The following is a 16,042-nucleotide window of genomic DNA, read 5'->3' as shown; positions in this document are numbered from 1 at the left end:
CTCCCCCATGCCTGGCGGTATAAATGAGTCTTGAGTAGTTTACAAAAGAGAGGGAGGGTGGGGGCAGTTCTAATCTCTGGGGGGAGTTGGTTCCAGAGGACCGGGGCCGCCACAGAGGAGGCTCTTCCCCTGGGGCCTGCCAAACGACATTGTTTAGTCAACAGGACCCGGAGAAGGCCAACTCTGTGGGACCTTATCGGTCGCTGGGATTCGTGCGGTAGCAGGCGGTTCCAGAGGTAATCTGGTCCAATGCCATGTAGGGCTTTAAAGGTCATGACCAACACTTTGAATTGTGACCGGAAACTGATCGGCAGCCAATGCAAGCCACTGCATTTTACTGAGTTTCCTGCTTGAGTAGGGGGTTGGACTAGAGACCTCCAAGGTCCCTTGTAATGCTGTTATTCTGTTAATATTTTGTTCTGCTATTATTACGAATGAGCTACTTGGAGAAGTGATAGCACAGAAAACTGCTGTTAGCATTTCTGTATATATTTCATGGGTGATTATGTGTCTTTGGGTGTAAGAGACAATGTAGGTGTATGTATTTCTTTCCCTTTAATGGGAATGTATCAGTGAAAAGGAAAGATCATACTGTCCAGGATTTCCTCCTTACAAATAGGAGCACTGTGAATGCATAGGAAATTTAGCCAAATGTATCAGGAGCACAGCCTGCTAGATGAGTAAAAATGTGCCAAAGAGAAAAACATTTATGAAATAGAAATTATACCAGATGATCAAAACTGGTGAACTAGAAACTATTCCTTAGTACCTAATTCTGATGGTGGCAAGTCACCAAGAAAAAGTAATGAAGATGTGACCAATGTTTGATGGCCGTAAAAATTATAGCCGTGGGATCATTTGGAACAGAATGATAATTAAACATATCAAAATGCTTATGCCTTTATAGAATCATACTTTCAATAAAATTAAAGGTAAAAGTTTCCCCTATCCAGTGTCCAAGTTTAGGTGGCAGTACTCGTTTCTTAACCAAGGTAGCCAACATTATCCGATATGCTTCCATGGGTCATATCGCTAGCATGAGTATACACCCAGGTCCATGGAATATATTAAAGTTTGTTGCAGAAAAATCAATTTCCAGAAGCACACACAGATGACTGACTCATCTGGATTCATTAACTTCTTTAGAAATATAATAACAGATGAATTTACAATACCATTAGCAGGCAATTCAAGCAATTATAGACAGCAGAGAACAGTTAGTTTCATTTCAGCAGGGTTCAGAGAGAGAGAGTACAGAGGGAGGACTGAGCTATGCCCAGCCTTAAGCTTAAGTATTCAGTTTCGATTCTCTGTACAGACTCAGAAGTGGTTAGTTCCCATTGGTTGACTTACCCTGTTTCCCCGAAAATAAGACGTACACCAAAAGTAAGGCATGTCAGAGGTTTTGCAGAATTTGCTAATATAAGGCACCCCCCGAAAATAAGGCGTAGTCAAGTTTACATACGGTACAGTGGAAAAACATACAGTACCATCCAAAGCTGTTCATAGCGGTACCATAATAATGTGGCGTCCCCTGCTGGCCCCTTCCATCGCTTTATACCGTCCAGTACAGCAGACACAGTCTGTTGCTGTCTCACCGCCATTACAGTCTCCACTACAGTGCGGGAGTATACTGTTGTACCATATAAGTGCCGTCGTTTGTGTGTGTGGGTGCCATACTGACAGGTACCGTAACGTAATCAGTGTACCGTACGGTACACTTTCTTTGGGGGTGTCAGCTTTTCTGCCTGTGAATTTGTCTTATTTGAGAAATATAAGGCACCCCCCGAAAATAAGACGTAGCACAACTTTTGGAGCAAAAATTAATATAAGACAGTGTCTTATTTTCGGGGAAACACGGTAGTTGCTGTGCCTATTCATTGGTTAACCTTGTTAACATGGCTCTTCCAGTTCACGAATATCATAACAGAACGCTGTTACCTTCCCACCAAAATGGTACCTATTTATCTACTCACATTTGCATGCTTTCAAACTTCTAAGTGGTCAAGAGCTGAAGCAAGTAATGGGAGCTCACCCATCACACTGCACTCAGGCCTCAGCTTGTCCAGCTGACAAGCTCAGTGACTCAGTGACTGCTGAACCATCACAGTTAAACTTATACTTTGAATAGAGAACACAGTTGTGATATCTGCACCTCACAGAGCATAGTGCCTTGTTGAGAAAAGTGGCGAGAAGGTCAATCAAAATGATTACAGGGTTGTAGTAATTCCTCTTGGATTAAAGGTTACAATGTTTTTTGGACTTTTTAGCATCAAAAAAGGTCAGTAAAGGGAAACATGATCAACACACTTCTCAATTTGTTATATTACTGGAACCGTGAAGCTGATTGGAGTAAATTGATGACATGATGAGAAATGCAAGGTTGATTTTTTTTAAAAAAAAAATTGGGTCTCCAGGCTGAAAATATGAAGATGATTGCCCCACAATTAAGCGATGGCCATGAACTTTGGAGACATAAATGTAGATTACACAGATTCATATTTTGGAGTGGCAAGCATTGGCTTTGCCCATCCATCTTAAGAGAAGAGTCAGTGTCCATGCTGTAGAGCAGTGATTTTCAAACTTGGCAACTTTTAAGAGATTTGGACTTCAACTGCCAAAATTCCCCAGCCAGTATAGGGAATGAGATAGATTTGATCTCAGCTTGCTATATGTATGGGACATGGATGGATGGATGGATGATAGATAATACATTGCAAAAATTATCAGGCTTTTCAGGAAACTGCAAATATGTTATAGACCTCAGAATATAAGAAATATTCCCTGCCATAATGTGTGACCTATAGAAGGACAGTCTTTTTATATTCCTGTTCAAGCTAGCACTCAGTTGAGCAGTAAAACAGATACAGAGTGGAGTTTTCTGAACCATATTTTGAATATTTTTGACTAAATGATATTCCACAAAGGTATGGGATGAAGCATGCCCAATAATCAGTCTGTAAAAATGGAAATCTTGAAGGAATTGCTTCCCATGCTAATTCAGTCTCTAGTATTGTGAAATTGAGAATTGTGCCTTTAAGTTTTCCATCAATTATTCTGGTGCCTCTTCTTCTATTTTTATCAGTAGAAAAGAATATTTGTAAATCAGAGTTGAACTCGGGGTCCTTGGTGCTCTCTGAACATGGCTCTTTTCTTGCAAACATTTCATTACCCAACAAGATAACATCATCAGTGGGAAAAGGGTGTGGGGTTTGCTCTCTGTTTATATACAGTACATAAAGGTTTATACTAGACCAACAACCAAGCAGTAAACAATACCCCATCAAGGAACTACCAACCCAGACAAACAGTAAACAGCCTTATCAAGGAACCACCAAGAACATTTATATAAACACTAGGACAGAACAGGATGAGCCACTAGTATATGAACAGAGAGCAAACCAGTGGTGGGCTCCTATGTCAGATACGCAGAACCGGTAGAAAAACTTTGATTTTTTTTTCTTTTTTTTTCCCTTCTGGGCTATGGGTATGTTTTTCCTATCGCAGTAATTGAGGTTGAATGTGTATAATTTGAAAAAAGCTGTGTGTGTGTACATACACATACAGTTTATATCGTAGATAATGTATATTTTTGTGTGCCTGTGTGTAATATGTATGTACACATATGGTATATATACATAGAATTAAATAGTATATTTTGGATGTTCAGTAATAGTAACTAGGTGTTGTGGTTCGCTCTGGCCCAGCTCCTGCCCCAAGGACTGGATGTGCGGGAGACATCCACATGCCGCAGGCCTGTTTTGCCCCTGGTGGAAGCTGCTGATGAAGGCTCCTCTGACCAAGAAGACATGAGTGACAGGGAGAAGGAGAGTGTGGCAGACAGCTCAGAAGGAGATCAATTATCTAGCTCCTCCTTGGATTCAGAACAAGAGTTAATGATGCAGCCACGCATGTGGAGAGCGATGCATAGGCAACAACAACTGAGATATTATTATCAAAGAAAATGAGGCCACCTGTGGTTGGGTGGGGCTGTGGTAATTAGTGAGGCTGCTATAAAGAGCGGCCTGTGGGTTTGGCCATTGTGGAGGATTATCTGATCGTTGTGTTTCGTGACTGCTTTACTGACTTTGACCTTTTGTGTGCTGATTTTTCCCCGCTTTGAAACTAAACCAGAGCAAAATGTGTTTCACTTTGTGAAAGAAGGACTGTGAATTGCCTCACAGCTGCAAGCTAAGTATCACATAACTGATAAGGGACTTGTACAAATTACCAGTTTGTTTGGAGACAAGTGCTCTTTGCTATACCAAAAGAGGGCTTAGGTTAAGTGAATTTTCATTATAAAGAACATTGTTTTGAATTTTCAAACGTGTGTGTGTCTGAAATTTGTACCTGTGAATTTTTGGGAGGAGTCTACCAGAGAGCCCGACAGAACACTAGATAGGGAAATTGTATCTCTTTGAGGAGAGGAGAGGCCAGGCACCCTAACCCTAACCCTTGACATGAGTGACGTCAAGTTGGCCATCTTTAAGCCAGTCACATGATCTTTAAGCCACCACCACTCCAGTCACATGATCATAAAGCCACTCCCACCTGGTCACATGACCGGCAAACCACACCCACAAAATAAGCCGTGCCCACAATGTGGTAGTAAAATTTTTTGCAGCCCTTCACTGGAGCAAACCAATGAATGGCTATATTTTTGGTGCACAGATTTGAAAAGGTGAACAAAATTAAGTCTATCAATTCCATGGATTTTATAGGATTCCTGGAATCCATTCATATCCGTTCAAAGCTTACTCTCTTCAAAAGAAAGTTACTCCTCAGTAACCAATGGGGTGCAGCTACTAGGAGCATAGGGCAGAAGAAGTGAGGACCTCTGCTTCCATGAAACTGTTGTGATGAATCTCAAAGACATATTGAAATGGTAATTTTTCTGAATGACTCAACCATCAGTTTAAAAGCATGAAAGGTTTGGAGGGGGGCTATAGCATAATTTTTCACATATTAGGACATGCCTGAGTGGTGATTTAATTAGAGGTAACTGAAATGGTTTATCTAAAACTGCTGCGTGTTAGGAATCCAAGTTTTGGATTTACAGTTTTATATCAATAGCATTTGTTGATTAATATTTTAAACCCCCTCTTATTATTTTTTTAATTGCTTCTCCTAGTTAGGGTATTTTCTGGCTTTATTTCTTATTTTGTTTTGGCCTCATATTATCGCCCTTGGCTAAAATAATATTACATCTTAAGATTTTTATTAATATTGATTGTTTCTTCATTGCTTATTTGACCCCTATGACAATCATTAAATGTTGTACCACATGATTCTTGACAAATCTATATTTTCCTTTATGTACACTGAGAACATATGCACCAAGACAAATTCCTTGTGTGTCTGATCACACTTATCCAATAAAGAATTCTATTCTATTCTATTCTATTCCATTCCATTCCATTCCATTCCATTCTATTCTAAAATAATATTAAAGCAAGGACACTCAACCACCAATTTTAATGAAATAGTCTTATCATAGACCTATGATGGTGAACCTATGGCATGCATGCCAGAGGTGGCACGGAACCCTCTCTGTGGGCATACGCGCCATTGCCTGCTGCTCTTCTGGATTCCATTGTGTGTATGCGCACCAGACAGTGCACTCATGCACACTGGTCAGCTTCTCTTTTCCAGGCTCCACCACATGCGCATGCATTCGTCAGCTGGTGAAGAAGCCAGCTGCTCTCTTCCAGGTTCCAGCGATCTAGCGTGTGCACTAGTGCACTCCAGTTTCAGCACTTGGTGTTGAAAAGGTTAACCTTGACTGTGATAGGTTTAGATGAGCTCTTAGCATAGGAATAGCATATTGGAGCTGCAGAATATGGATATGCAAGGGACTCCACATTTTAAAAAGATTGTTTCTGCCAAATTGTTGCTTTGGGATGCATTTGCATGTTTGACATCGTTCTGCAAAAAATGTTCAAGCTTTCAGGAATGTTTTCCTTTAGCGTTTCAAGTGTTGTCCAAATTACTTTTTGTTACTGCTTTTCTAGGCTACTGTGGGTGGCTTATTTATTTGTTTGTTTGCTTGTTTGTTTATTTGTTTTGTCAAGTACGTTTTGGTTCTATACAAAGATATAACAATGTTTATATACATGATAGTAAAAGAGAAACATTAGAACAGGGGAGGGAAGGCCCTCTGGTGCACTTATGCATGCCCCTTACTGACCTCTTAGGAATCGGGAGAGGTCAATAGTGGATCTAAGGGTAAAGTTTTGGGGGCTAGGTGATGATACTACAGAGTCTGATAGTGAGTTCCATGCATCAACTACTCAGTTACTAAAGTCGTAACTTTAACAATCGAGTTGTCGAAGCGTGGAACTCATTACTGGACTCAATAGTGTCAACCCCTAACCCCCAACATTTGTCCCTTAGACTATCCACGATTGACCTCTCCAGGTTCCTAAAAGGCCAGTAAGGGCCGTACATAAGTGCACTATTGTGCCTTTCGTCCCCTGTCCAATAGTCTTTCCTTTATCTCATATATCATATATATTTTCTTCCTTACATATATCTTCTCCTTGATTTTCACTTTTACCCTTATATATATTACTTCATGTCTATTTTCTTCCTATGTATTTGTGTATTGGACAAATAAATAAATAAATAAAATAAAATTAACTTCCTCACCTTCATTCCAGTTCCTTTCAGTATCAAAACTTTTACAATCTCTCACTTCTGGGTGGACAATCAACACTTGAGTTGATTTGGTCTTAGTCCTGATTATTTGCTCCTGTCATTAATCTGCTTGGATCATTTGCAGGAATGTAAGGATTCCAGACTGGTTGTTCTCTTAACTCCTCCACCCCTTGGCTCTTACCTAGCAATAAGTTCTTACCCATTTCTGATTCAGGGCTAATTCTTGTGGCATTAAACGGATCTGGCTGCAGTTTGGTGGAGCAATCTTTAAGCAGCCTCTTTCAGCAAGAATTCTACTGTTGCTGCAAGGTGTTGCCATGTTAAATGCCATTTCCTCTGGTGAGATATTTCTGTAGCCTAGGATGACCTTCCCTTGCAGCTGAGTGTGAGGTTCAGATTGCAATTTGCAAAACAGCACCCGCCAGTTTCCGAATTACTTTTGACAAAGAGACGACGGCTGCCTTTGCATTGCCCTCGCTGGAGGCAAGACAGCAAGACCAGAGCAGTCAATGGCCCTGAAAGTCCCAGGTTGTTCTAAGTGATAAATATCTAAGTGATGACCTCTGTACCTAGCGGGTGCTTTTTAGGGGTCATGCAGCAAAGAAAATGGAATAGGAAACCGCCAAGTGTAAATGAGAAAAAATGCTTGATCTCTTAGTTCTTTGATGCTAAAGGTGGGAAGGGGGAATAGTAAAATCTCTTTTAAGTCAAGCTTGACTCCTGTTGTTTGCACAGATGGATCTTCACAGCAGAGGGAAAGTGATTTGTCATTGCCTTAGAATCATGGGATCATAGAGTTGAAAGGGACCTTAAGGTCTGCTAGTCCAACTCTCTACCCAAAGCATGTGTCTTCATATCACCCAGACCAGGGGTAGGCAAAGCTGGCTCTTCTATGACTTGTGCACTTCAACTCCCAGAATTCCTGAGCTAGCATGGTTGGCTCAGGGATTCTGGGAGTTGTAGTCCACAAGTCATAGACGAGCCAACTTTGCCTACCCATGACCCAGATAAAGGGTTCTCGCTTCGGTCACGTGCATGCAGCCTTCCACGCATGCATGCAGCCTTCCATGCATGCACTTTGCTCACATGCATCTCTTGCACGCATGCGTGTGGCTTCAAAGCATGCCTAAATAGGATGGCATAGCGCTGGGGGGAGGGGGGGCTGGGCCCACTCCCAGGTCGCTTCTACCAGTTCACCCAAACTGCAAACTCAACTAAAATAAAGGAGCTTCTTCTTTTCAAGCCCCAAGTAAGTCCAGTTACCTTTTGAACAGCGCCTTTGGAAAGGTGGTCCATTGCAGAGGTACTGTAGGTTCCTTCTGGTTTGGACCGATTTGCCCAAACCGGTAGCAATCTGCTAGTGATGTCACAATGATGTCATGTTTAAATTCAGTTACTGTGGATTTGCCAACCACCTCTGCTGGAAGTTTGTTCCAAGCGTCTACCACTCTTTCAGTAAAATAATATTTTCTCATGTTGCTTCTGATCTTTCCCCCAACTAACCCCAGACTGTGCTCCCTTGTTCTTGTGTTCACTTTCCTATTAAAAACACTTCCCTCCTGAACTTTATTTAACCCTTTAATATATTTAAATGTTTCGATCATGTCCCCCCTCTCCCTTCTGTCCTCCAAACTATACAGATTGAGTTCATGAAGTCTTTCCTGATAAGTTTTAAGCTAAGACCTTCCCCCATTTTTGTAGCCCGTATTTGGACCCGTTCAATTTTATCAAGATCTTTTTGTAGGTGAGGTCTCCAGAACTGAACACAGTATTCCAAATGTGGTCTCACCAGCGTGATCACAATACAGTGTGATCAAAATTTCCCTCTTCCTGCTTGTTATACCTCTAGCTATGCAGCACTTACTTTATTTTATTTATTTAATTATTTATTTATTTATTTATTTATTTATTTATTTATTTATTTATTCAATTTTTATGCCGCCCTTCTCCTTAGACTCAGGGCGGCTTACAGCATGTTAGCAATAGCACTTTTTTTAACATAGCTAGGCTATTGCCCCAACAATCCGGGTCCTCATTTTACCCACCTCGGAAGGATGGAAGGCTGAGTCAACCTTGAGCTGGTGATGAGATTTGAACCGCTGACCTTCAGATCTACAAGTCAGCTTCAGTGGCCTGCAGTACAGCACTCTACCTGCTGCGCCACCCCGGCTCTTACCACTGAACTGCATCTTGTTGGAGCATAAATGTATTTATTTCAACATAAATGTATTTATTTCCCACTCTCTTCTGTAGCTTTAAAATTCTCTGCTATTCTTCCTTTTAATTACAGACTCTGTTAGTTTATTAGGCATGGTTGGTAAGGATGGTTGGCTGCAAATGGATGCTGCATTGCTCCTTCCTTGAGGGGTCTTTGATGCTCTCTGAGCTTGGTTGCTTTCTTGCAGATATTTCATTACCCAAACTAGGAAAACATCATCAGTGCTAGCCAATATTCTCGTTTATTGCTTCTTCCTTATGGACTGTATTCTGAGCTCTTGAAGTGGTTACAACTGATCTACAGCTCCGGTGTTTTCAGTGCTTCATTCTTATAGCATCAGAAGTCTGGTGATAAGAACATAAAATGGTCCTAGTGAATTAAAGCTGGGGTCCTCGATGCGATAGTCATCAACAGGTGCTCAATCCTTGCACTTGTCACCTTCCATGCTCTAAGTGACTTTTTCTGTTCCGTGTTCAACCACAGAGCTGTTTCTTAAAGTGGAATTCATTGCCATGATATCAGCAATGACCTCCAACGTGGATGGCTTTCAAAGAGGGGTTGAATAAATTCAGGGAGGACCCATCCGTTAAAGGCTGCTGGGCTTGAAGACTTGGGCTTGAAGGATGCGGGGGCTCAGTCGCTAAGATGCTGAACTTGTCAGTCAGAAAGGTCCACAGTTCGAATCCCTAGTACCGTTATTTGCCCCAGCTTTTGCCAACCTAGCAATTCAAAAGCATGTAAAAAAAATGCAACTAGATAAACAGGGACTGTTGTGGCCCATTCGCATCCCGCTCAGCTGATCATGGATTCTGAGCATTGAGAGATGGGTATTATTATTATTAATTAGATTTGTATGCCGCCCCTCTCCAAGGACTCAGAGCAGCTCACAACAAAATACAATGTCACAAATCCAATATATTAAAAAACACATTAAAAACCCATTATTAAAACCATAATAATGATAGTGATAGTGATAACAACAATAAAAATAAAAATAAAAATAAAAATAAGCGCCCGACTGGAGATGAAATACAAAATCCAGCATAGTGATCTCATTTGCTGTGTTGTATTGACATAATAATAATGATAACGATAACGATAATGATAACGATAATGATAACAATAATGTGCACGACTGGGGATGAAATATATAATCCAGCATAGTTATCTTGTTTGCTGTGTTGTATTGAAATAATAATAATAATAATGATGATGATGATAATAATAATAATAATAATAATAATAATAATAATAAAGCTTGCTCCTAAGAAATTTGTCTTTCAATAAGAATAGTTCTCAATAGACTTGCACTTAGCAAAGGGAAAGAATAAAATATTATTTTATATATTATACATTCTTGTCTCTCTTTTTTTCCTTTTGTTTCCAGAAAGTTCAGCAATACACGATCATCGTTCAGGCCACCGATATGGAAGGAAACCTTAACTACGGTCTCTCAAACACAGCAACGGCAATCATTATGGTGACAGATGTGAATGACAACCCACCCGAATTCACTAGCAGTGCCGTAAGTATCAATACATCAGCGCCATGATCTATGGATGCAAAGCCTCTTTTGTAATTCATGGGCATTTGATATGGCTTGTCTCTTGTTTGCTGGCTTGGCAGATAGGGAGCGTTTGACAGATAACGGAGTAACGAAGACTTTCAGCAAATAAAAATGGAGAGAGAGCTGTGAGAAAAAATGATTCATGACCAAACACAGCTATCTGGCTACCACTTTGTTCTGAGGCAGTGAAAAATGGCGGGAAGGAGCCAGCAGAGGGAAAGCGCCAAAAAATATCACGGCCTTTGCCTCTCTGTCACAAGAGTTGATTCTTCCTCTCAGTGTGTCTTCCACAGAAGACATCAATATCACCTTTGATCTTCTCTTCTGCACAATGTGTGTGAATGGCTGAAAGTCGTTGATGCAATTTTTTAAAAAACGCCAGGCCAAAGCAAAGCATAACAGCTTTAGCCAAGGGAAGCTTTGGTTCATACTGCACAGGTTTGAGGCAACCAACGTGGGCTATATGTCTATGGAGTTTCTGAGAAACAGAAACATAGAAGATTGACAGCAGAAAAAGACCTCATGGTCCATCTAGTCTGCCCTTGTATTATTTCCTGTATTTTATCTTAGGATGGATGGATGTTTATCCCAGGCATGTTTAAATTCAGTTACTGTGGATTTACCAACCACGTCTGCTGGAGGTTTGTTCCAAGCATCTACTACTCTTTCAGTCAAATAATATTTTTCTCACGTTGCTTCTGATATTTCCCCCAACTAACCTCAGATTGTGCCCCCTTGTTCTCGTGTTCATTTTCCTATTAAAAACACTTCCTTCCTGAACATTAATTAACCCTTTAACATATTTAAATGTTTCAATCATGTCCCCCCCTTTTCCTTCTGTCCTTCAGACTATACAGATTGAGTTCATGAAGTCTTTCCTGATAAGTTTTATACTTAAGACCTTCCACCATTTTTGCAGCCTGTCTTTGGACCCGTTCAATTTTATCAATATCTTTTTGTAGAGAAAATACTATTTAGTAGACGCTTGGATTTTTCTACCGCCAATCTTCTATGTTTCTATGTTTCAAGTTGCATGTCAACAGGGGTGGATTCCCGTTCCTGCTGCTACCAGTGCGCAGGAAGCAAAATCTTTCAAAGGAAAACGCATGCGAGAGAGATTTTGGCAATTAGAAGCCACAAGATCAATAAGATAGCTCAATTAGGAGCCACAGTGGTGCAGTGTTTCGAGTGCAACACTGCAGGATACTTCTGTTGATCCGGGACCGCCTTCTGCCGCACGAATCCCTGCGACCGATTAGGTCCCACAGAGTTGGCTTCTCCAGGTCCCGTCGACTAAACAATGTCATTTGGCGGGACCCAGGGGAAGAGCCTTCTCTGTGGCAGCCCCAACTCTTTGGAACCAGCTCCCCCCCCCCCGGAGATTAGAACTGCCCCCACCCTCCTTGCCTTCTGTAAACTCCTTAAAACTCACCTCTTCTGTCAGGCATGAGGGAATTGAAGCATTCCCCCCCTCTCCCCCGGGCCTATACAATTTATGTATGGTATGTCTGTGTGTATGTCTGGTTTAACAATGGGGTTTTTAAATGTTTTTTAAATCTATTAGATTTGTCATGAATTGTTTTATTGTATGCTGTGAGCAGCCCCGAGTCTGCGGAGAGGGGTGGCATACAAATCTAATAAATAAAATAAAATAAATAAAATCACTGGCTGCCTGCAAATTGGCGGTTCAAATCTCACCAGGCTCAAGGTTGACTCAGACTTCCATCCTTCCAAGGTGGGTAAAATGAGGACCCAGATTGTTGGGGGCAACACGCTGACTCTGTAAACCACTTAGAAAGGGCTGTAAAAGGTCCTTCTTCTTGGTCTCATTAAAGGTAACAGAATAATAACAAACTAACAATGGATCACAACAGAGCCCCAAAATTATGCTGCTAAATGAGACAGTTGTTTTTGTTTTGTTTTTCGAAAAAAAATTATTTACAATTATAATACAGAAAGGAAAAAAAAGACAATTCAAAACACAATACATCAAAAACACATGTTCAAATGTCTGCGAGTACCGGACCAGTCTAGGTATTCTTCCAAAACTGTGTATATTTTCTTTAGCCCAGTTATAGTTATCGTCAGAAATCAATTTATCTGTTTTAGATAACACAGAAAAAAAATAGAAGCAAAACATATAAGTAACATGGAAAACAAATAATAGTCTAACTTGATAGATAACTTTATAAGATAAAGTTATGAACTATTAAATGAGACAGTTGTTAAGTGGATTTTGCCCCATTTTATGACCTTTCCTGCCACAGTTGTTAAATGGATCACTGTCACTGTTAAATTACTATGTTTGCTAGGTTTTGATATAAAATTTCCCACAAGTATAATGAAGGGAGTTTGTTCCTTGGAAATTATGGAAGAACTTTCCCTTCTGAGAAGAAAGAACATTCCAGAAAATGATGGAATATTCTATGATGGGAACAAAGTTTTACACACAATGCCACCTGAAGGTAGTACTTCTGTGCTCTCAGTAACCCTGTCACTTCATTGGCCCTTACTATGGGGTGTAAAACAATTCCTTTTGTGTCAGTCTTAACTTCTTTGAGTATCTAGTGCTTACAGTACTTTGGAAAGTGAGATGGCAAGTAGTCTCAAATAATAGGTTAGCAAAGATCAAAGGAGTTTTCTTATTTATTTTATTTGAGTGAAATGTGGTGACATCTAGTGGTTATGATTTTTTAACATTTATTGTATGTTCATACATTCTTGTCAAAGAATGCACTAATACATAGAAGTTAAAATGTTTATCAAGGGTCAGTGGAAATCTAAGTACTTCTTAGGTGTAATGTAATAAATATTCTTGCTAGTATTTAAATCTGACATATTTTATTGAAATTAGCCAATGGGGAAAGGAAAAAATGGGCAGGAGAGAAGAAGGAAGGAAGGAAGGAAGGAAGGAAGGAAGGAAGGAAGGAAGGAAGGAAGGAAGGAAGGAAGGAAGGAAGGAAGGAAGGATCTACAAAATTAAAAAGGACAATTTATATCAAATGTAGAAACACTACTGTTACTCATCTGGCAGTATGAATTTAAATAATGCTTGTCTCTCAGAAAACAACAAATGTTTTTAACACGGGTTTCAGTGTAAAATGCATATACTGTATAGCGAATTATTTCAAATATTGAAAATCTGAAATCTCCTCTATGGTATTTTGAGACACTCTATCCTATTGTCCCAGCCCCTAAAGATCTCAGTCTTTCTCTTTAAAATGATGATGATGATGATGATGATGATGATGATGATGATGATGATGATGATAATGATGGAACTTGTGCCGGAACTACCATTTACCAGTGGCGAAGAACTGGTGGGACCATAAGCCCGAAAAAGTGGCCGAAAAGGAGCAAGCAAAACTACTGTGGGACTTCCGACTTCCGACTGACCGAATTCTGAAGCATAACACACCAGACATTGTGATCGTGGAGAAAAAGAAAGTATGGATCATCGACACCGCAATCCCAGAAGACAGCAGAATTGAGGAGAAGCAGTTAGAGAAATTAGTGAAATACGAAGATCTAAAAATCGAGCTGCAACGACTCTGGCATAAGCCAGTGAAAGTGGTCCCAGTGGTACTTGGCACGCTGGGCGCAGTACCAAAGGATGTCAGCGGACATTTGAAAACCATCGGAATTGACAAAATCTCCATCTGTCAATTGCAAAAGGCCACTTTACTGGGATTGGCAAACATAATTCGCCGCTACATCACGCAGTCCTAGGTGCTTGGGAAGCGCCCACTGGTGATGAAATACAAAATCCAGCATAGTGATCTCATTTGCTGTGTTGTACTGACATAATAATAACAACAATAATAATAATAATAATAATAATAGTAATAATAGTAATAATTGAATTTTTTTTAAAAAACACAAATATTAAATAACAAGAACCACATTAAACTTTCAGTAAATTTGTATAAACATTATAAATGCTAAAAAAAATAAAAAAACAGAACAGAAAAAGGAAAGACAAAAACAAATAAGAAAGAGAGACTTATTTATTTCTGTAGAAAATATCCTTCCTGATCAAGCAATCACTAGACATTGTTTTATTTTTGCACGTAAGGGGTAGTGGAAGACTTGATTTCACTATCAGAATGACACCAAATAAAATCCCTAGGAATATTTTACACAATGCAAAAAAAGAAGCCTATGGAGATTCTCAGCCATCCTGGTCATAGTTGTCCCAAAGATGGACTTCTTTGCCTTTTGTTTTGCTTTGAAGACATTTCGCTTCTCATCCTAGAAGCTTCGTCAGCTCTCACTGGATGGCCAGAGCCTTTTTTTGCCATCCCCAGGGTTTGGGAGGCTTTCCTGAAGCCTGGAGAGAGCGAAAATGGATGAAAAGAAGGCCAAAAATCAGCTAACACGCTAGGGCTGACATAAGGCAACGCCTTCCGTGCCCTCAAATATGGCTCCATGTGCCAGCTGTGGCACCCGTGCCATAGGTTCACCATCACTGACTTAGACTTTGTGGAATATTATTTATTTATTTATTTATTATCTATTTATTATTTAGATTTAGACTCGGGGCGGCTCACAGCAGGATACAACAATTCATGACAAATCTAAATATAATTTAAAATATTTTTAAAAAACCATTTACTAAGCAAACATACACACAAACATACCATACATAAATTGTACATGCCTGGGGGAGGTGATTCAGTTCCCCCATGCCTGACGACAAAGGTGGGTTTTAAGGAGTTTACGAAAGGCAGGGAGAGTAGGGGCAGTTCTAATCTCCGGGGGGAGTTGGTTCCAGAAAGTCGGGGCCGCCACAGAGAAGGCTCTTCCCCTGGGGCCCACCAACCAACATTGTTTAGTTGACGGGACCCGGAGAAGGCCCACTCTGTGGGACCTAATCGGTCACTGGGATTCGTGTGGCAGAAGGCGGTCTCGGAGATATTCTGGTCCAGTAAATAAATTCAACTTTTTACTTTTCTCTGGACTAAAAATACAGAGATCCTCTTCTCAATAATGAATTCCGGTCACGTATCAATGCCTCCCAGCACGCAAGACTGGCAGTCCCATGCCCATATTATTTTGTTATTCTTGAAGCAAATAATGCAAAACCGTAACGAAAACATAGGGAGGCTTTAGAAACTAAATATTATCATTGGACGAGCAGCCCTAGGATGGAATTTTAAAGCTGAAGTTCAGCAGGTCAATAGGTCTACTCAGACAAAGACCATCTGAGAATGCTGGCTTGATATTCATGAAAAAAACATGCCGAGGATATAAATATGTTAAATCAATAGAAAAGCAAAAGAATTTTTTGATTTTAGTCAAGGCATGAGAGTGCCAGAATGGACAATGTTAGGCTTGGTCAATTATTCTTGCCTCAAATGGATCAACATTCTGACCTTTCCAGTTAGCTTCTCACAAATGAAGGCAATGAGGAAAGTCTTGGAATATTGCATCCAGTTTTGATCAACATAGTATGAAAAAAGATGTTGAGATTCTAGAAAAAATGCAGCTAGGAATGACAAAGATGATTAGGAGACCGGAGGCTAAAACATAGGAAGAATAGCTGCTGGAATTGGGTGTGTTTAGTCTAATGCAGTGTTTCCCAACCTTGGCAACTTGGA

The 16,042-nt window shown here is 40.2% G+C and overlaps 1 protein-coding gene across 1 annotated transcript in view; it reads left to right on the top strand.

The window, feature by feature from the left end:
• CDH4 (cadherin 4) overlaps positions 1-16,042 on the top strand; it is a 784,771-nt gene that overhangs the window by 641,623 nt on the left and 127,106 nt on the right. Inside the window, exon 8 of the mRNA XM_070744288.1 lies at positions 10,263-10,400. Within this exon, the coding sequence (XP_070600389.1) occupies positions 10,263-10,400 (138 nt within the window). The remainder of the gene's footprint in view (positions 1-10,262; positions 10,401-16,042) is intronic.

The sequence above is a fragment of the Erythrolamprus reginae genome, chromosome 3, assembly GCF_031021105.1.
Source record: "Erythrolamprus reginae isolate rEryReg1 chromosome 3, rEryReg1.hap1, whole genome shotgun sequence".
Taxonomy (NCBI): Eukaryota; Metazoa; Chordata; class Lepidosauria; order Squamata; family Dipsadidae; genus Erythrolamprus; species Erythrolamprus reginae.
Note: the sequence above shows the minus strand (reverse complement) of the source record. Positions and strands in the feature narration are given on the sequence as shown.